We start from the raw sequence: 22,628 nt of genomic DNA, 5'->3' as shown, positions 1-22,628 counted from the left end.
AGAACGCTCTGTGCCAGTTGCAAACTAGCAACGACTCATGCGCCAGTGATTAAGTCAATTGCGCCGGATGCAAGATAGGGCCCTGAGGGTGTTGGTTGTCATCTTGAAGCTAAACAAATCTTGTCTGGAAATAACTATATTATTTTATCAACATAATGTATTGTGTTTTTATTATTTTATCAGTAAGTAACAACTCAAAATGAAAAAAAGATTCTTGGGAAAACTCAGGATGATTTGGGCAGGTCAGTTCAACATTTTAGGATGAGTCTGCAAAAATATATTGCCAGAGGAGATAACTGTACGAAAAGCAATTCTGTTGGCAATAAGGGTTGCCATGGTTCTGTACAAGTTGGGCAGCAGCGCCAAATATAGACCGATCGCGAATCAGTTGGGGTGCATAAAAGCACCGTTAAAAAGTTTGTTTATATGTTCTGCAAAGATATGGCGCAAGGACCTATAAAAGACCTCATAAGGGTACCAACGGAGGAGGAGGTCCGCTCGCATCCAGATTCAAGGCCAGCTACCACTTGCCGAATGTGACGGGCATCATTGATGGCACACACATCCCTATGTTGCCCCTTTCAGATGGGTACAAAAACTTTGTCAATCGCAAAGGCTGGCCGTCCTATGTGCTCCAGGCAGCTGTCGACCACCAATTTTGGAAAGCATTCTTTTGCGCTTTTCTCACTATATTTTCTGTCTATAATATAAAGGCTGATTCAAAGTGCTATGCAAGTTATTTAACGGCTGTGATTATCTTGGGCACTCGAACTACGGCCTCATAACCATGACCGAATCACAACCGCGCTGATATTCAGTACATATAACAGCACTCCCTCTCGCGTTTGATATTGCTTTCATTAAAACAGCTCTACAACAGTAATAAGCAACAACTGATTCTGATTTGTTTGTTTATTTAATGATTTATTTGGCTCTTCCAAATAGAAGTTTGTTGCAATCTAAGCTAAATAAAGACTGTAAATAACAACAGTTATTAGGACATCTGTAAAGCGGAGTGATACATGTATAGTTAAAAGTCCAAGTACTGTTATACTCTATATCAGCACTCATGGAATGCCTCTTGTCAAATCAAATTACTTGGTCGGGAACTAATTGTTTTGTATAATTAAAAATATAAAAAAGAACCACAAGCGGTGTTTAACGGGGTCCGAGCAAAATGAAAAGTCAAGAACACACTAATGGAAGATATATAAATGACATATAATTATGAAGGAAAGATGTTGATGTCCCCCTTAATGCCATACTGTACCTCTGCTTTCAGGTGACTGGGCTGCAGAGCAATGGCCAAATACCATGTTCAGCTTGTTCATAATTGTCTAATCGGGATTCAAACTCTCAAACTAAGGATCACAGCACAAGGCATTTCCCCATTGAGCCACTGACAAACCTGAAATGTAGCCTTATTCACATGGTGAAAATGTCTATTGATAAGCACACAACATCCAGAAAACTCCAAGCAAACATTTCTCAAATGAATTAAGCGCTATCTTAAAAGCAAATACCTGAAAAATCTTTGAAATTCTGGGGAAATTAAACATTTGTTGTCAAGAATACTAACGGAAGAAATATTAATATGACATTCATTATGAACATGAGTTCATTATGAAGGAAAAATGGTTAACAAAGAAGTTCCCCTTAATGTCATACTGTGTCTTGGCACTCAGATTCTTGGAAACGAATGAGCCGGAATGTTGATTGCCTGATGAATTTCAGGTGCTGTTCAATGTTGTGTTTCTTAAATGAGTTGCAATGACAGAATGTCATGTTCAGCTTGTTCATAATGCTCTAAACGGGCTCTAAATGCTCTAAAACACTCAACCTAAGGATCACCAGTGAGCCACTGACATTCCTGAAATGCATGAAGCCTCATTCCCATTGTGAAAATGTCTATTGATAAGCACACAAGATCAAGGCAACTCCAAGCACACATTTCACAAGAGGGCTTTCTTAAAAGAGTACAGATCTGAAAATTTGCACTGTTAATGGTATCCACCTAATGATAGCCATATGGTAGTACAATAACAAAATGGTCACATAGGCAAAAATGGTTTGAGACTGTGGATGTTTGGCTTTCTATAAAATTGTGGATAAAGTAAAAGTTTTTAGAGCAGAAGACCAGGGTGAAAAAGATGCATCTGATTTCAGAGGTTAATATGACGAAATAATTTTGAGTCCAGGTCAATCTGGTAAGGAGAAATAAGGCTAGTTCATATTATTATTTTGAAATAGCGCCACCTTTGGGTGCAGTACCACAATTTGGGTTTATGGGTAGTGGGGACTTAGCCTGGTCCTACCAGACCATCGTTCTTCATTTAATTTGTACAGAAGGTCTGGAACTGCCCAATTGACAAACATTCACTCACTTGGAGGCGGGTGTCTGTTGAAGTTTTAAAATGATTGGATCTGCCCAGTGCCACTCTGGAACCGCCATAACCAATCGCATAGCGTTTGGTCGTGACGTATGTCATGCGACGGGACTGGCTCCTTCACCACTAACGGAGCCAGCTGGAAAATCAAACTTTTCCCAAACCCGGTGGGGAGAAGCGCCACAACATCAGGGCCACCAACAAAACTCAGCAAAGCTTGTTCTTGCTCCGGCTTTAATTGATCGATATTCGGCAGCGATCCCACAACAGACCGAAGAGCTTCTCTCGTATCCTTCTCCATTGTCTTCCTGGTCTTCCTCTGACTACAACTGAAACTGGCGCGCAACCTCGACATCATCGTTCTCAGCCACTCCCTCTATTCGCTGATTGGACCGCCAAAAATCTGGCTTCCAAGGAACCCATGTATATGAAGCAGACCCAGACCTAGTACTGAAGTGAAATGAAAATTGAGCGGAAGTAGGTAGGTGGGCGGTGCCAGGCTAGTGGGGACTATTGGTATCCACCTAATAATTGTTTGGTCAGTATATTTTTTTATACAATAACAAAATGGGCACATAAGAAAAATAGGCTAACTGCTCCAACTTTATTCCTCAAATGGAAATAAATTAAACAAATTCTGTTTGATGATTTTTGTGAGGGTTGGTCTAAAGATTTTATGTGGTGATTTTGGTGAATTTTGATTATTTTTATCATGTTTGGCTTTAATATGACCCGGGGTTATGCATCTGATTCTAGAGATTAATATTATGAACGAATTTTGGGTCCAGGTCAATCTGGTGAGGAGAAATAAGCCTAATTCATGATTTTTTACAATAGCGCCACCTTTGGGTGCAGTACCACAAATTTGGGTTTATGGTTACGGGGGGGGGGGGGGGGGGGGGGGGCACGACGGCATTTCACGATACAGAAACAATAGGGGACCAAGCAGCTTTGCTGCTCAGAACCCTAATAAAAAAAATCTTGTTTCCAGCTTCTGGAATATCAGCTGCAAGATGCCCGGTAGCGCACACGATGCCAGTGTTCTCTGTAACTCGGATATCTTCCATAAAGCACATCTACTGCCTAAGGTGAGACCACTAGCAGGGCTGTAGTCAAAAGGTGAATTAAGCTCTTAATGTGATCTTCTCTGTTCTTATGTAACATCCCCCACATTGTCTGGGTTTACTTTGGCATGTTAACAATCGTCTTCCCTTGACATAAACACAAAGGCCTAGTAGGCTATGTAGTCCATGAGCCACAGACCCCAAAAGGGGTGTGTGTGTGTGTGTGTGTGGTGAGGTGGGAATAGGCTCGTAGCCTAGCTCACACCACCGTTAACTTTATCTAAACCCCTCACAGTAAATTCAATAGTTAAATTTATTCCTATAGAGTTGATTTTAACACTGTTTGGGATAACATATGGTCCCATTCCCGATAGTGTCAAGTTTACTCTAACACCAGTGTTAATTCTCCAGTGTATATTTAACAACAATAGGTGTAAAAGAATAACACTTATTGAGACACACTTTTCACTGACAAGTGTAATTACAACTTAACACTAATCATGTTTATACTTTAAGTTAAAGGAAAATTGTTCCACCATTGTTATTTTTACTCTTTTTAAGCGTCAAATTATAATAAAACACATTTTCAATATTTCAGCTTCAGTTCCGATTTTATTGGAGAGGTTAACATGACTTCTAAATGAAGACACAATTCGGCACAATATATTTGAATTCATCCTGTGTGCCATATTTCATCAGCAAGTCAAACGGTTTACGGTACACAAGTTAATTTACACTGACAATCTTCCATTCCTCAACCTCTTTGAAACTGACTTTAAATGAATGAAAATGTTCATCAAAACAACATGTATGTAGAACTACACAGATCAAAAGTACTACTTCATCTTGTAAAATAATGTCTCTGATTTGACAAAACTTAGGAAGATCAATGTCAACACAACTGCAAATAATCAACTTGGGGCGATATTCAGTGCCATGGACTTTTGCCCATTTAACATTCAAAACAGAAATTTCCACAGAAACATTCAAATACAATGCAATATTGTCACCCTCATTCACATCACACAGAGCAACCATTTTCCCAGGACCCTTTTTAATAGTGGTAGACGCCAAGCCAAACTTGTAGGCCGAGTCACTTTGATGTTTGATTGCTTGAGTCTTAGTTACATTTTTAAAACTTTTCAGTTGTCTTTTGAAGTAATAATTCTTAGACTCATAACGCATTGACCACATGTGAAGAACAGGCCCCAGAAGTCTTAAACAAAGTGGATAATGAATTAGAAAAGGATGTTTGGGCAAAAGCCTTTTAGAGGGAAATAAATGTTTGAATAGCCTGTGATGTTCAGCTATGAAATGTTTTAAACAAATGGTCAAACCTTCTGCTAAAATAGGTGAAAACGCAATGTTGACTATTTGCACAAGTAGTAAAAGAAGCTGCCAGCACTTGTCAACTCTCTGCAAAACATCCCCAAATATAAGGGGCATATTTCTGACAAAACACCATGTCTGGATAGCATTAAGCCCTAAATCATTTCCTTCTTCTAGTCTGACTCCAGGTGGCTTGTTCCTACTCTCTGTGTAGCCATAATTGAATGAGACTATCCAAGCTTGTAGTTCTCTGTGTGAAATGAAGTCAGACTTCAAATATTCAAATATTAGTTTCATCTCGTATTGGGCAACTCCTTCCAATATATCGTGCATTATGTCAACAGAAAAATTCTCTGATACACTGAAGAACTTAAGCTCATCAAGTAAACAATAACGCTTAACACCATACACATGAGTTAGTGTTGGGTTTGCCTGTATAGCTTCACAATGTTGCAGGTGCATATCTTTTGATCGTAAAGTCACACTGGGGTCATCCTCGAAAAAGACAGTATGAAAATTTTCCTTCTCAGTCAGGCAAAATCGACAGCAGTAACGGGCTGAAAATGATTCAACATATCCAAACAAGCAATGCAATCCAAGATTATCCCCCATTACTTGGAATATACTACCCCGTAAACGGCCATTAAAGCATTGAACTTCAATTCCCTCAGTCTCGAGTACTTTAAGCTCTGACACAAGTGGCTCTAATATTGCATTGAACCCATATGTTTTAATATCTTGGGTGTGGAAGAGAATGCTTAGATATATGTTGTCCAAACATTAATTACATTTAGACTGGAAATTTCTCAATGTAAAGTATATGCCTCCTATTTTATGAGAACCTCTCTTGGATCCCAAGGGATTACATGGTTGAAAGTCATCATAGAACTGTATTTTTAATGCATGACTCACTTGAAAAAAGTGGATGTGCCTTTATGTATAACCCATCCTCCAAATCGACATAGAAGCCACCTGGGGAACGCCTGCCAGATTAGAGCATACTGCTCGTCTTTGGATTTTTGAAAATGGACAGTAATGTTTGCAGAATAGGAGAATTTGTCTGTGACGAGCACTTGGTCGTAAGTACCAGTTTTTTTCTTCCTCCTATTATCAAACCTGACTCCAAGTACTTTCTCTAGAGGAGTAACAATTTCACATGTCTCTTTGAAATAGGACTTCTGTTTAGAGACTGTATAAAGGGAGGTAAATGGATTTTCAATTTCACTAAATGCTTTTGTAATTCCAGTATGCATTTCATTTTCTGGGGATAAGCATTTAACACTGTTTCTTTCACCATCTTTGAATCTGTTCTACAAGTTCTTCCAATGACGACACTACCACATCAACTGTATTTTGGCCTACTCCTGCTGACAGCAGTTGAGCTACAATAGCTCCACAAGCATCCTTGGTGTTTTTATTGGTCACTGAAAGATCAGCAGTTTTGACTGAGGTGGTAGCCACATCGCTAAAACACTAATCACTATCATCATCACAAGACATTGACACATTTCTGGCCTCAGAGGTCTGTCCCTCAGTGATACTTTGAACTGAACTTTGTCCACTGTGAACGCGATTTAAATGTTTTCTAAACCCTGAAAACGACCCAAACTCAAGAGAACAACCAGTCTGGCCACATTTAAGGGAGAGAATTTTCCCAGGCAATAAACCCAAATGAACACGCTTCAAGTGTCTAACAAGAAGATTCACCCCACCAAAACATTCACTACATAGAATACACAACATATCGTCAGAGACCACCTGGCTCATAGATTAGCAGAGCTCAACAGCTAATTAAGTGGAGCAATCTTGCTCTGATTTCAGCAACCCGAGGACTCTCTCTAACCTTCCCTATGTCTATTTCAAAAATTGTGGTCTGAATGAAAGTGTACATTTTGTACAGCGCATTGTTATAGGATGTGCCAAATACAAAGTGAGCTTTGAAAAGTTCATCAAATGCTCCAACAGCACCCACAGCCTGACACGCTATGGCTTGCTTGTCCAGTATGATGTAGTAGCCATGGATGCGACTTTTCTTGGTACCGGTGGCAAGAAGATAGGGCTGTCTTCTCTCTTCGATGGAATCAAGGTGCTGTTGTATGCTGGTTCCTGTCTGTCGATGACACACAAACAGAACAAAAAACATTTGTTCAATTTCGAGTCAATCTGGTTATTTTAATTGATTGATGAGCAAGCTAGCCTGAAAAGCATAGCATTGCTCATCATTGAGCCTCACAATCTGTGAAATAAATATAATAATATAAAAATCCAATATAACACTATTTTACATGTTTCAGTATATCTAATTAATTTAGTAAAGTCTTACAGTCTGTAATATGCAATGCATTTACATAACTCTCATCCTACATAATCTGTACAATGTACACTACTGTTCAAAAGTTTGGGGTCCCCTGCTTATTTCAGCATTGAACTCCATTATAACCAGCTTTATGAAATAATCAACTGGAATGCTCTGGAAGATTATTATGAGTGAATGAAATCAGCTGAATCCTTATGGGATGGCTTTGAGAGTTGTTGGCTTTGAATGTCTAATTTAAGGTGACTTTAGAAATTGAATACCAAGTGTGCAATTTGGGTCATCATTACAGAAGTTGGCTGCTTCAAATGAAAAAAAAATTAAACATTTCTAACACAAAGCTTAGGATTCATACTTCATACACCATAATTCATAGTTAGTCGAGAGTGCTTAACAGTAAAAGGGTAAACAAAGCATTATGGTTTATTTTAGGCTATTTAAAACAGCCAACTTTTGTTGTGTTCACACAGCATTTTGCACACATTTTGGAAATAGTTTTCATTAAACACTAAAAATTTTCCCATACTTGTTGAGCTCATCTTGACGGATTTCCGTGCGCTCATAATGATCTTACAGCATTCAAGATCATTATTTCATGACAATGGCTATAATAGAGTTTAATGCTGAAATGAGCAGGTGACCCCAAACTTTTGAACGGTAGTGTAAATACATGATGTTGCATATAAAATATCCTAAATACCCTGCATCTGGGACCAGACCATGTAAAATAGTATATCAAGCTTCCAATTCCACCGATATTGAAGGCCTTACTGCATAACAAAATTGCATTGGATAAAATGTCTAATGCAATAGTTTTACAGCGGGATGTAACATTTATTCACTGTTGGGCTAACCTTCTGAAACACCACTAGAAGCTTCTCCGCTTGAGCAGCCGCCATCTTGCCAGGTCGCTTGCGACCCTGTGCTGAAGGTGGAAATAGATACAGGAGGAGGAGGATTCCAGACATGTCACTGTCCCATCCTAAAACACACACAGACACACACAAAATAATATGACCAATAGGCAGACTGGTCAAACCAAAGAATTAACTGTTACAGTTTAAAGATTGAACAATAAATGTATAAATCCTTACCCATATCTTCACGATCACTATTGACATGGTCAGATGATTCAGCAACATCAATGAGTTCTTGGAGCTCAGCTGTGCGGTGTAGTCCCTTACTTTGGGCGATGATTTTGTCTTTGAAGGCGGTGGGCCATCTCTCCTTAAATGTGTTGCTTGTGGCCTCTCCAAACAGCTCCACAAAGTCCTGTTCAATCTTGGATGGAAAAAGAGAGTTGTTTTTGAGACCATAAATCTATCAATGCTAACTCGATTCTCAAAATATGTGGGCAAACCTTAATTTAAAGTTTGGCCACTGTGAAATGTCTCTTGACATTAACCAACTCAACCCATAGATGCAGGCATCCACCTGAAAATCATTACTTACTAGGCCTTTCACATCTTTAAAACGTGGGTATTCTGCCAGGACATCGCCACATCTTTCAGGATCTTCAACCATATTCCTTCGATACCGAAAGGTACTCCTCATTTTCTGCTTGACTGTTTCTTCATCAACACTATGCTTCATCAGGGAGATTGCATTGACGCAGTCTTCATCAGAGTGTTGAGAGGTGCCTGCAACTTGTCTTTGTGCTGTTGGACCTCCATCAAACGTCTTGATAGAGATTGGTGATTTCCTGTGCGAGTTGTTTCTCTGGACTGTCTTTATTCGCCAACTGAGGTAACCCTGACCGCTCTGGGAATCATAGTAATGTTCCTATCGGTGAAACAAAAGTTTAAAAGGCTGTTCATAGCTGCAAAAAGGTGAAGGGTCAACAAGTGAGTATCATGTATTGACGAGTTTGTGTGTTGGGGGTGCACAAATGTCTAACAACTTACGTAGCCATGTTTGGTTTGAGGATCCCTCAGGTATGGAAAGAGCTCGATAATTCCCTGTGCATACATTTCTCTTATATGGCGTGGTGGCATTTTTCTGAGGAAACAAACATTCTGTCTTATTAATCACATACTTAGCATAGCCTAAAAAGAGATTCTGTGTTCAATACTCATGACACTCACCCATGCTTCTCCATCATTTCAGCTACTAGAATGTTCACCATTTTCCGCCGTGTGCTGTCTGACAACATTTTTGTTCTGTCATACTCCCTAATGACATTATCACCACCAGGTTTCTTGCAAAGTATTTCGTCAACCAACTAGGAATACAATAATAAGATGGAGAGCTCTTATTTTAGCCTGCAGCAGTCATTGCACATTACTACCACATACACATGAATTTGTTTAGCTTCAACGTCTTTTCAGCAAAACTCAAGACAGCAGGATGGAGGACTTGCTGATTAATGCTTACTTGTGAGCACATGACAGTAAACTTGAACTGAATGGATCCAGGAGGCTTTTGCGAATTAATTAAGAGTGTCTGCCGGTTGCCATCAGATTACTGTGTTGGGCAAATAAAACTTTGCAGGGAGCAAGTTGTGGATTTCCATGGCAACAGGCCATGAATTATCTTTCATTTGGGAACTTTCTCTAGTTATATTGGTGTTCTGAGACAAATGGCTCAATGGGCCAGGACACGGTTGAATAATTTGGAGCCAATGTGCCACAAAAAAGATACTTACAGCATGGGCATCGGACCTATTTGGTCTGGACCGTTTCCCCTGGGGACTTTCATCGCTTAGAATGACAGTAGAGTCAGTTTTAGAGTCCTCTTGACTTAGAGCTGGTGTCGAATGGCCAACAGCTGGTGCCTCAGAAACAAAACCTGCACAGCAATATTTTACGTAAAGTTTGAGAACCATTTTCATCCAAACAGGTAGAAGAGCACCTCCAAGGTCTCCTAAAAACAACCCAAAGAGAAAGAGAACCCTAGGACATACAGGTTGCGTCATCTGTTCTACCCATGTCCTATTTAGATGATTAACATTATTAATGCAGAGTATAATCCTGTGTCCCCACTGCCAATTCTCAACATGGAAAAATAATTCAATAGCATCTCTATCAGCCTGAAAAAAACACAACAACATGACAGTGATTAGACAATACACACCTTCAGAGACACCATCAATGGATAGCTCATAAACACCAGTATTTGCACCAATCACTTCTTCAAACACCTCATGGTCAACCTCAGTTTTGGAGTCATCAAAGAGCTTCGCATTAGGCAATTGGCTGAGGGAGATGCCAAACTTCTGGAATGCTATGGGGAACACAAACATAATGAGCACATTTTCTCCAAAGCATGAACCATTTAGGTCATTGACTTAAGGCAACAGCATTAGTTATGAGTTAGTTTGTTTCTATGCCTTTTGAAAAGATGTTAAAAGCTGTATATATTTGAATAGTAATGTTAATAAACAGACAAACTTCAAATATGATTTTTGGGCAAAATAAACTGCAACACATAATGCATTAAGGAATACTGAATATCAGTTCATTAAGTTGATTTACAGACCAGACAAAATCATTTCAATTAAAGTTAGACTTACCACACTCAAGCAGTTCAATGAGCTTGGCTTCAGAAATGCTGATGAATTTCTGGATGCCTCTGAACTTGACTTTGACCAACATGATCCGTTTGCCTGGGAGGAGGGATTACAGACAAAACAAACGTAAGAAATACTACCAAACTTGAGTTCCAGTAAAGCACTAGATAAACATAATTCCATGCATAACCTTCTCTAGAGTGCAGAGATTGCAGAGGGCTATAACAAGGGTAGAAGAGTGGTCATATAAATGGGGTTTCAAATTTTCTGTGGAAAAGACAAAGATAATGCTTTTTACTAGGAAGAAAATTGGGAGTGAGGTTAAGTTAAAAATATACAACCAGGGGTTGGAGAGAGTAAAACAATATACATTTTTAGGTTTGATGAGAGGAATACATGGGCTGTACATATTAAGAAGGTTGTGGACAGGTGCAAAAAAATAATTAATGTAATGAGGTGTTTACTACAGCACTACAGGTAGAAATGGGGGAGATGCCTCTAGAGTCGAGAAGAGTACAGTTGTCCTTGAACTACTGGCTTAACCTACGGGGCCATAGTCAGGATCATCCAGCACAAAGCACTTTAAAACCGTGTTGGGAAAAGGAGAGAAGGGAAACAAAAAGGTTTGGATAGACAGCAAACCAGAGAGCAGTACAATTTAGAATAGATCAATTATACGTAGTTCCTACAGTACCGATGCCTATAATTCCACCTTGGATTTTGCCAGATGCTACAGTTGATGTATCATTATTGGAAAAAAAATAAATAAATAAACAAGTAATACAGGAGTACATAGACAAATTCTATAGCTATGTTCAAATTTATACAGATGCGTCGAAGGACTCGGGTAATAAAGTAGGGGTAGCTTTTACTGTACCGGAATTTCGAGTGAAAATAGGGAAGAGGGTTAATAATGAGGTATCAGTTTATACAGGTGAACTGCTGGCAATACTGTTGGCAGTGCAGTGGGTGGAGGACATCAGGCCATTAAGGTCAGTTATTTGCTCAGATTTCAGTTCAGCATTAAAGAGCCTACAGTACAACCGTTCCGAAAGCAGACCAGATATTTTGATTGAGGTTCAACAAACATTATACCGTATTCAAATGATGGGGCTTATAGTTGTTTTTTTATGGGTTCCAGCACACATTGGGATAAGAGGAAATGAAATGGCAGATAAGCTTGCAAAAGATGTTACAAAAAAAAGCATACATATAGGTAAAACTGAAATTTATAGGGATTATTGAGCAAATGCTGAATAGGAGATGGCAAAAGCAGTGGGAAGAAGAGCGGAAAGGAAGATGGTTCTACAGGGTGCAAAGGAAAGTGGGAGAAATTAGATGTGGAGGTAAGAGCAGAAGAGAGGAGTCGGTTCTATCAAGACTGAGATTTGGGCACACAAGTCTGAACAGTACAGGAAAACATGAAACAGGCAGATGTGAATGTGGGCAAGAAGAGACCGTAGAACATGTTATAATGCAGTGTGAGAGATAGGAAGACAGAAGGCAGATGAGGGGAAAATTCAGAAAAGAAAAAGTAAGTTTTGATATGAGACATTTTACAAAAGAATTCCAATAAGTGTCAAATTCTATTTCATTTTCTTAGGGTAACTAATTTGTTTTTGAAAATATAGGTTCTAAAGTATTTTAATTATTATTATCTACTGGTATCACACTCCAGTAGATGGCGGTAATGCATCTTTAACTTGTTTGCCAACCGCCAAAAAACAAGACACAAGACAAGACGATAGTTCCGTATTGTAACTCTAGATTCTATGAGTATAGGAACAGCCTTTTAAGGCTGTGCCTATACTATCGCTATTGGGTTATCCCTAGGCGTGAGCCGTAGCACTGAAAAATGTGTAATCCCCGCCCACCAACAGCCTGGTCCTCAATCACGTCCGCGGGCCTCAATCACGTCCGCAGATATAGGCGGGCGCCGGTGGACGTTCTGCCCCCAATAAACAGCTTTTCTTCAGTTATTTAAAGGACAATGAGGCCGACACTTAAAAGGCTGCGCCTATACTCATAGAATCTAGAGTTACAATACGTAACTATCATTCTGTCATATAGCCTTCGCCTTTTAAGGCTAACGCTATTGGGTTAAAGGGCGAAGCACGATATAGTATATGCCTCATTGGTCCCGATCAGTACCAGAAACACAGCTACATACGAGCTAGTATCATGCGTCAGACGTAGCATAACATACGTCATGCGTCTAACGGCACGTCATAAACGAGCAGCTCTAATGTGTCTGATAAGACAGAAGAGCTCACAGCACGAATATTTGACTCCACCTCACATTGTTTAATACGCGAGGGGAATAGTCACACAATCACACTCACTCTGACAAAGCATGAGTGTGTCATAGAGAGGCGCGACACGTCTCTTAGGTAAAACCTAATAAAAGAGCATGGGGAAGCCCAGGAGGCTGCTGTGCAGATATTCTCCATAGGCATCCCTCTTTGCAGAGCGACAGAGGACGATATTCCTCTGGTCGAGTGAGCTCTGATAGTCTCAGGCGGCTCTGCCCCCGCTGACACATAAGCCTGTGTGATAGCATCACACAGCCAATGCGACAGCCGTTGTTTCGTCAGGGGGAGGCCCTGGGAATGTTCTCTGTAATGCACAAATAACTATTGAGATTTGCTCAGAGCCTCCGTGCGCTTCACATAACAGGCAAGCACGCGTACGGGGCACAAGAGATGGGCTGTTGCCTCCACCTCAAATTGATGAGGAGGGAGAGAAACCATTGAGTGTTATTACTCTCGATCTGAACGAGCTAGTAATACTCTTAGGTGTAAAAGCCGGGTTCGGGGCGTAATATGGTGGAACTGCCGTCCCATTGTATTCTAAGACAAGAAGGGGCTACAGAGAGTGCAGGTCGCTCACTCTCTTATGGCGCATTTCCACTGCAGGGTGCGGAACGGATCGGATCGCAAAGGTGCGGGTCGGGTCGCGTTTCCACCGCCAAAAGTGGGCGTGACCCGGACTTTGCCGTACCCGTTCCTGCCCCATTCTCGGGACTCCTCCGTTGCGGTACCCAAAACGAGACCAGACGCCTGAAAGGGTCCCGTGAAATTCTAGCTACACCCCCCCTCCGTTGATTGGTCGACAGAATCGTCACTTCCGGGTGACGCGGGGATAAAAACAAACAAACAGTAGCCTCGAGGTATTATTCTTTACAATTAACATGTCGCGTAAAAAGCTTGCTTGGGCGAACAAGGAGGTGGAGATGTTCGTCTGCATTCTTGGGGAGGAAGACGTTGTTTACGATGTTTACGTAGCTGCCGCGGCGATCGACATCCGGCCTACCACCAAGGGTACTGTCGGCAGTGGAAACGCGACCTCGGAACTGAGCTGGGCTATACTGCCCCCTCCCTACCGCACCTTTGCGATCCGATCCGTTCCGCACCCTGCAGTGGAAACGCGGCATACGCTGACGTCAGGGCCAGCAGCAAAGCTGTCTTGGCTGACACAAACTTGAGGGGCACCCGGTCAGGAGGGTCAAATCCCATTGTGGAATGAGAGAGCGCGTCTTGGGTCTCTCTCTCCTCACACCTTTTAGGAAGCGCTTCATTAAAAGGTGACTAAAAACAGTTTTATCCCCGAAGCCTTCGTGGCATGATGAAACAGCAGCCGCGTACGTCTTAACCGTGCTAAAGGCCAGCCCTCTTTCCATCAGTGTCTGAAAGAGAGCACACGCAGCAAAGGGCAGGAGATGGGATCACAACCCCTCTCCGTGCACCATTTCTGGAAAGCCTCCCATTTAACCGAGTAACACGCTTTGGTGGAGTCAGCTCTGGCACCCTGGATGGTCCGTACGACCTCCTGGGGGAGGCCGAGACCCTCTAGGCACTCGCGTTCAGCGGCCAGGCCCACAAGCGCTGGCCGATCTCTGGTTAATCTATGATTGCTCCCCCTGCCTGTGAGAGAGCGTCCCGCCGCCAAGGGAGTTCCTTCGGCGGCCCCGAGAGCAGACGCTGGAGGCAGGGAACCCACGGTGCATTGCGGTGCTATGAGAATCATATACAACCGCTCCTCTTGGACTCGGTCCAAGACTTGGGGAATCAGGGGGACGGGAGGGAAAGCGTACAGGAGTGTGTTCGGCCACGGTCTGTGAGTGAACGCTCCACCCCGAGTGGGGGATTGTCCTTCGCACTGAGAGAACCACAGCTCGCACTGTGTTCTCCCGCGTGGCGAATAGGTCGACCTCCGCCTTCCCAAACTTGCTCCATATCTGATTGATCAGATCGTGGTGCAGAGTCCAGTCTCCTGGTTGGGGACACCCCCTCGACATTATGTCGGCCCCTCTGTTCAGGACACCGGGGATGTACGCTGCTCTGATGGAGAGCAAGTGCGTGTGCGCCCAGCATAACAGCTGTCTCGCTATGCTCAGCAGCTGTGCCGAGCGCACGCCCCCTTGGCGATTTATGTATGCTGCTGTCGCCTTGTTGTCCGTGCGAATCATTACGTGTTGATTCGTCAACATTGGGGCAAAGTGTTGGACCACTTTCAACACAGTGAGGAGCTCCAATGCGTTTATATGCATGGTCACGGGGGGCGGCCAAACACCGCCCACTACGTGAAACTCGCATGTTCCTCCCCAGCCTGACAGAGAAGCTTCCGTGAACACTGAGATGTGTGACGATGCTCTGCCCAACGGCACTCCTCTCGCGAGAGTTCGGGGCCCACTGATAGGGGCATGGTCACTTTGCGCTGCCGTTGGCGCACCGGGTCGATGCGCAGGCGAGAAAACCATCTCTGCAGCCGCCTCATGTGAAGCAGCCCCAGCTGCACCACCGTGTGAGCGGCTGACATTGTGCCCAGCAGCCTCATGACGGAGAGGGCTGTCACGACGCTGCCCGGGGAACAGCGGCGGAGGAGAGACCACAGCGTCTCCATCCTCTGCTGTCACACTCTGTGAGGGGAGGGGGGAGCTTTTCTTCCAATTTATGGCAAAGCCTAAATTCGACAGGTGAATAACCAGCTTTTTTGTTTGAAAAGCTGCTTCCTCCTTGGAGCGAGCCATCAAAAGCAGATAGTCCAAGTATAACAGTACTCTCATTCCTGTTACGTGAAGCGGCCGGAGAGCCGTCTCCACGCACTTGGATAACGTTTGTGGGGCTAGAGAATAGCCGAACGGGAGACGGTTGTACTGGTAGTGTGACCCTTGGAATGAGAAACGCAGGAATTTCCTGTGTTTGGGGATCCCTGTGAAGTGGAAGTAGGCGTCCTTCAAATCTATTAAGGTGAACCAGTCGCCCGGTTTTACACACTGTAACACTCGTCTGATTGTTAACATGTGAAACGGCTTCTCCGCGATGCATTTGTTGAATAGGGCTAGATCGAGAATCTGTCTCAACCCTCCTGTTTTCTTGGGTACCAGGAAATAACGGGAATAGAATCCCTGCATTTCCTCTCCCTTCGGGATCGTGGAAATCACTTTTTTCGCTAGAAGCTGCTGGAGCTCCGCCAAAAGTGACGGCTGTTGATCCTTGGATGACAGAGTTGTTTCCACAATCCTGTTGAATCGTGGCGGAACGGAGGTGAACTGCAGGGTGTGACCCTTGCTGATCAGCCTGTCCATCCATTTGGCCAGGGTGCATGTGTTCAGCCATTCTTAGTAATGCTCTGAAAGCGGCTGTGCAGCCTCTTGTTTTGATGTGGCTGTCATGGAACCGAGCCACACTTGAGCCCCTGCCGCCGCTGCGAGGGGAGGAGTCCTCCTCGCAGCCCATGGGGAGCTCTGCCCGAAAGGGCTGGGTGTGTGTGTCATTAGCAGAGGCATGCCCTGCCTGCTCAGCTTGTGACAAGAGTGTAGCTTCCTCTCTCCTGAGCGTTGGGACGCGAGGAGGAATAACACTGTGACTGGGCAGCAGACTGCGGACACTGTGAACGAGCTGCGTGTCATTCGTAGACAGAGAGCTCGTTTCATCGGCCGTCACGCCACATGTCATGCCAGGCATGATGTGGTGAGGGGAAAGTAATGTAGGGCTGGCTCGATCAATAATACAAGGTTTATTGACGGCCTGCCTATATGTGGTGGGAGATGCGTGTGAAACAGTTATGGCCGGGCCGGTAGGCTCCGGGAAAACAACCGTCTTTAGTAAAGAGGTGTTTCTCGCTGTCACACGCTTCTCCCTCGACCCGTAATTGCCTTCACCGGCGCTTATGGGGCGGGACATAGCCCAATGAGCCCGCTGCCCAGGGCCTTCGCTGGCCGCTCGCCGCAGCCTGCGATGGAGGCAGGTGGGGCTGCTAAGCCTGGGGGCCAGGAGGAGGAGCTGCCTGCGGTGCCGCGACAGTGGCTGTCGGGGGCCCATGGCGGCGACGGGGGCTTTGAGCGGAGCGCTGCTGCCCGGGTGGAGGCGGAGGGCGGGAGATGTTTCTCCGGAATTTCCTGCCTCCTCGGAAGCGGCCTGCATGTCATCCACCATAGATGACAGACGGGGCCCGAACAGCACGTCCGGGCTGATGGGGCACTCGAGTAATTGTCGCCTCATCGGCTCAGGGATGCCCGGAGTCTGCTGCAGCCACAGGTTCCTCTGTATGAGGTGCTGCCATGCCGCCGGCCGGGCTGCTGCCACCGCGCCGGTGGAGCAGAGGCAGAGGATGACACCGCCGGTTTTCGCCACGTCGACTGCCTGTTCGGCCAGACGATGAGGGTCAGCCGCCATGGCGGAGATGTTATGTGCCAGCAGGGCAATGTTATTCATAACAGCCTCTTGCTGCATCATACACTGATGCGCTCTGTCTGTAAGCTTGACCGTCAACTGGTCTTTGGGAGTGGGGCAGCGGTCGCTGAGCCATGGCTTCACTCCAAAGACAGCACACAGAGCGGGATCCAGTGGCGGTACCGCCCTGTAACCCTGGTCTGTCAGATCCTCCGTCTTTGTGACCTGGTTAAATGTTTTCACCGGGGCCCCGAGCCTCCCGGGCTCCGCCGCAGCCCCACTGAAGTACGGGCTGATGGCGGGAAACATCGGCCGGATTGGGTCGAGACGGGCGGGGTGTGTCGCGGCCCCGAGCCCCCAGATGCCACGGAGCTGGTCCGGGCATTGGGGGGCATGAGGCATGGGCACCGCAAGGCCAAGGTTTGCGGCTGCCCTGGCGATAATGCCCGGTAGCTCTGCCACCAAAGCTCCAACCACTGGAAGTGAGGTGGCGGCAGAGACGGGCAATGCTGCTGCCCCGGGCCTCTCCATTCGGAGAGGGGGAGCCAGGGGAGTCGCCCCCTCTTCGTCGCGGTCGGAGTCGTCCGACTCCGAGCTCACAAGGAGAGAGAGGGCATTGTCGAGCGGGACAGTAAAGTTGTCGGCCCATTCAGCAATGACGGCGGCAGTGACGGCGCTGTCTGTCGTCCACCGGCAGCGCAGCACAATGCCGACACAGGCAGAGCGGCGAGAGCGCCAAGACGGCATGTTCATGCCCAAGGCAGCCCTCGCACACCCCATGGCCGTCATACGGCAAGATGTAACCCGTGTTACATGTCTTGCAGATGCCGTTCGTCGTTGAGTCCATAATATCTATTTATTTACTTCAGTATGCTACAGGATCGTCCTGAAGAAAATGGGAGCAGACCGTCCGCCGGCGCCCCCCTATATCTGTGAACTGCGGACGTGATTGAGGCTCGCGGACGTGATTGAAGCCCACGAAATTGGTGGGCGGGGATTACACATTTTTCAGTGCTACGGCTCACGCCTTGGGATAACCCAATAGCGATAGCCTTAAAAGGCGAAGCCTATATGAAATAGAACAACCTTCTCCAGGCTTTGAAATGCATTTGCGCTGAGCAGACAGAATCTAGCCTCGGAGCACATGGCGGCTAGTTACCTCCATTTTGAACAACCTCATCAGCAATACAGTCAACCATCTTTCATACTGCAGAATTACACAAAGTGTCCATTGTCGCCAAAATAACTAAGCAAAGGGAATTTAATTTCAAATTTCCACAATGGGAAGCATAAAACTAGCAAATAGGGATAGCAGTGCTCAAGAAAACGTAGGCTTAGTGGCGACGGTTAGCTGTGATGACTGCTAACTAACCTAGCGTTGATAGCTAATCAACTTCACACGGTCACTAAGAGAGATCATGGGACAGCACAACTAGAACTCTTAACGACAACGGAGCCACAATGCAATGGTTCGCTGATGTTGCCCCCTTGACCTAGGGGTAGCCAAGAGGGTATATTGGCACAAATCCTGTGGTCTATTGTTTAACAAACAAGAGACACGAAACAAAGCTTCCATTAGTCTTGCTCGCAGGATTTATTCTGCACCAGGACATTTATTCAAATCCTGACTTTGACTTTATGCTTATAACTTATAACATTGAAATGACACATGAAATAAACTTTTGACTTCAGAGATATGTAACTCCACGGTATGACAACATGAAATCAAACAATCAGTATAAACATATGAAAAAATCAGTATAAACATATGAAAACATATATATCATCATCATCATCCTTTTATTATTAGACTCAAGGTCCATTTAAAAACATACAATACAAGAAATAGACAACACACACATAAATAGGAATAAAAACATAACGACCCATTATAAAAGGCACTTATACCAATGCCTCCAAAGGTATGACTGGTAGCGTACTGCGCTATAACTTGGGTTCGACAGCAGCATTATGACTTAATTCTTTGAGTTATTCAGGCGACAGATAAATCTGTACATAAGCTTCCTCAATAAAGCTTGTAAGGTGTTAACTCCTGCATTCACAAATAGCTCACTTGCACTACTCCACCTAGGTCTTTTAAGTAAGATCCTAAAACAATCGTTGTAAGCAACCTGTAGTCTGTGCATAATCGATTTTTTTAACTTACCCCATAAGGGGGCAGCATACAGGGAGTGCAATATGCTCTAAAGAGACATATTTTAACATGATCAGAACACATATGAAATCTTCTTGCCAACATATTGGCTTGGGCATATAATGTACGACACTGTCTTAAAATGTCGTCATCCGGTCATCGTCAGACATTTGATCTGTTATAAAGTGCCCGCGGTACTTAACTTTATAACAAACACAAAGCTCTTCCCCAGAAAGATAGAATTGTGGAAAGTGGAGGTCCTTATCTCCCTTCGCCCTACATATTATCACACTGCTCTTATTTGTATTGTATTGCACATCATGTTTGACACCATATTCTGTACACACATTTAACAACTGCTGAAATCCAGCACTATTTGGAGAGAGAATGGCCAAATCATCTGCATACATTAAATGGTTAATCACTGTGTTACCAATCATACAGCCCGTTCTACAATCGTTCAATTGGTCTGATAAATCGTTCATGTACAGCTTGAAGAGGGCCCCCCTTGACGAACTCCATTAGCAACACTGAAAGGACCAGAGACACTGCTACCCCATCTGACTTGCATACTCTGGCTAGCATACCAGTATGCAAGTATTCTTATAATGCTAGCAGGTACACCCCTTTGATTTAATTTTGTGAACAGCTTCTGGTGATTGACTCTATCAAAGGCCTAAGAGGCATCAATAACACCAATTAAAACAGAGGAATGTTGCCCTCTATACATTTCGACTATTTCTTTCAAACTATAAATACACAACTCAGTGCCATGCTTCGGTTGGAAACCAAACTGTCTCTGGTATTAATATAATTACCCAATCGATCTAAAATAATACTCTACAGAACTTTGGAAATCACACTTGCCAGTGCAAATTGGCCTATAATTGTCCATGCTCCCAATCTTGCCTGCTTTGTTCTTAATGACAGGCACAAGAGTTACGGCCAACATAGAGTCGGGCAACAGCCCATGCGTCATAAAGCCAGTGAAACATATGGCCAGTAGAGCGGCCACTTTCGGGCTAGCAAACCCAAGGTGCTCTGCAGTGATCTGATCTGAGCCACTTGCTTTATTCACAGATAATTTTGTGATAGCTTCAAAAACCTAATGTGTTGTGATTCCTACTGCATCCCTATTGTAAATATTGCCAACTGTATAAGGGTCACTTTTTACACAATTAAATAAAGCAGAGTAATTCTGCTTCCACAAATCAGCGATTTTATCAGCTCCAGAGACTCCCTCTACTGTGCTAGGCAACAATGTATTGCTCCTGTTAAGAGTTAGGGTTAGGGTTATCCTCATTTGTGAGCTTGGCCCAATCCAGTTTGGCCTTACAGGCCTGTTTACCCTCCTGAGACATCTCAGGGAGACTCTCACAATCTAGTGACATAACAAAAGGAATATGATCAGACATGGACGCCTCATACACAATCTTAATAGATCTTATAATTTTATGGGCATCAGCAGTGCTAATGCAATGGTCAAGCCATGATGTTGTGTGCCAAGCCTCGCTTATATAAGAATAGCTATCAGCAGGTAAAAACATTTGGCTGGATACAATTAAATTGTTATCGTCACAGAACTGTAGCATATGCTTAGCAAACAAGGAACGTTTGTCTGTAAGGTCAGCATTCATATCACCCACTACAAGGACGCTTGTGGAATGATTATCAGAAATAAAATAATTTATAAAAGCAAGCCTATTCAGATATTCATCTTCATTTTGTTGCGACTCATATGGTGTGTATACATTTAGAATACTGAACTCCTTGTTATTTATTTGTATGCGCACTGCAATACACCAGTCAACTTCAAGCCTGATGACATTAATGACAGAGTCCAGCTTTTTGTGCCAGAGGATAGCCACGCCCCCTGCTATCCTCCCTCTCACTATTCCCAAGGATAGCTCCGTTGTGGACTCGCCAGCCCCGTGGAAATTGTCATTGTGTTGTGAAAACAGTTCAACTTTCCCAAATCCTGCTTTGGTAGAAAAGTTTCTTGCAAACATAAAATGTCACAATGTTGCAGCAAATTGTCCACTACTATACGTCGGCTCCTATCACCTTCGCTGTTACCCAGGCGCAGCCCGCGACAGTTATATGATCCAACTTGCATAAAGTTTGCTTACAGTTTAGCTGAGCATTGCATCCGTAGACCCATTCTGTACAATTGCACCAGAAACCGACCTAGCTGCGCCAGCACCTATCACTCCCACTTTATGAGGTTCATAATATCACCTCATAAGCGAGCCTTCAGGCCAAAGTTCTGGGTTGTACATCTCCGCAACTTCATCGCACTCAGCACACACTTTAAACAAGCTATATCTATTGCCTGAAGTGACAATACGCTGACAATTAACGTTGCGGCCAAATTGTTCAGTAAGATATATACTCAGTGTCTCAGCATCTAGGTCTGGGGAGAATTTGGTGGCGAAAACACTTTCGTACGCACCACTTTTATATCCTTTTGCGCAGCAGTGCCAACAATAGGCTTGGGCATCCTCCGTTCAGTTTTTCCAGCACGCTGTTTTAATAAGACAGACTGGCCCTCGGGATTATTCCTCCAACCTCGGCCCTGTTTCACGACTTGACTCCATCTTGGCGAGTTTGGTGCTGTTTTTCCAGGACTCACACAGGTAGTCACGATTATTGCTGCAGCAACAGGTTCAACACAGGTGGGTTCACCTGCAACGGAGGTGCCGGGTGCGCTCGCAACATGCGCTGCGCCATTCACCGGGCCATCGTGCGGAGAACTTCCACCGCCGATTGCAGGGCCATCCGATACAATCAGTCCTTCGCTACCACCCGGCTTCAATCGGCCCTCCACGGCAGCAACTCTGTTGTCCATTGTTACAGCCATAGTACGCAGTTCCTCGCTGATTTCTGCCTGAACTTCCACTGTGTGCCTTAGTGCGCAAACCTCGCTGTGCAGACGCTCCATTCTGCTCAGCAGGTTAGACACATCCAGGTTGCTAAACGTCACAGGTGGCAGCTCGTCCAGGTAGTGAGAGACAAAACGGGGGATGTCTTCTCCGCACTCATTCAGCACTTTTAAGCAACTTTTAATATTGTTTGCATCCTTCTGGTTGCCTTTGAATGCCACACACCTTTGCTTCGTCTCCGGACAGAGTTCAAACAACGCCTTTTTGGAAGTCTCGATCCATTCTGAGTGAAATGTGTTTGAGGCAACAAGAACT

General features: G+C 44.3%; 1 protein-coding gene across 6 annotated transcripts in view; it reads right to left on the bottom strand.

Moving 5' to 3' along the window:
• The window catches only part of LOC130405973 (coiled-coil domain-containing protein 106-like), a 53,249-nt gene that overhangs the window by 6,828 nt on the left and 23,793 nt on the right, over positions 1-22,628 (bottom strand). For 2 of the 6 annotated variants that reach the window (XM_056611321.1, XM_056611322.1), the window contains exons 4-12: positions 10,606-10,698; positions 10,167-10,316; positions 9,739-9,881; positions 9,179-9,315; positions 8,999-9,092; positions 8,547-8,876; positions 8,189-8,375; positions 7,949-8,076; positions 6,557-6,890 (exon numbers count right to left, since the gene is read on the bottom strand). The exons of 3 other annotated variants lie outside the window; for them this stretch is intronic. In XM_056611321.1, coding sequence (XP_056467296.1) covers positions 6,561-6,890; positions 7,949-8,076; positions 8,189-8,375; positions 8,547-8,876; positions 8,999-9,092; positions 9,179-9,315; positions 9,739-9,881; positions 10,167-10,316; positions 10,606-10,698 — 1,592 coding nt within the window. In that variant the 3' untranslated portion in view covers positions 6,557-6,560. Of the gene's footprint in view, positions 1-6,556; positions 6,891-7,948; positions 8,077-8,188; positions 8,376-8,546; positions 8,914-8,998; positions 9,093-9,178; positions 9,316-9,738; positions 9,882-10,166; positions 10,317-10,605; positions 10,699-22,628 lie in introns of those variants that run through there. One more of the 6 variants, XM_056611326.1, reaches the window with a different exon arrangement.

Source organism: Gadus chalcogrammus, chromosome 16, assembly GCF_026213295.1.
Source record: "Gadus chalcogrammus isolate NIFS_2021 chromosome 16, NIFS_Gcha_1.0, whole genome shotgun sequence".
In the NCBI taxonomy this organism is placed as follows: Eukaryota; Metazoa; Chordata; class Actinopteri; order Gadiformes; family Gadidae; genus Gadus; species Gadus chalcogrammus.
This window is presented reverse-complemented; position numbering and strand designations above follow the sequence as displayed.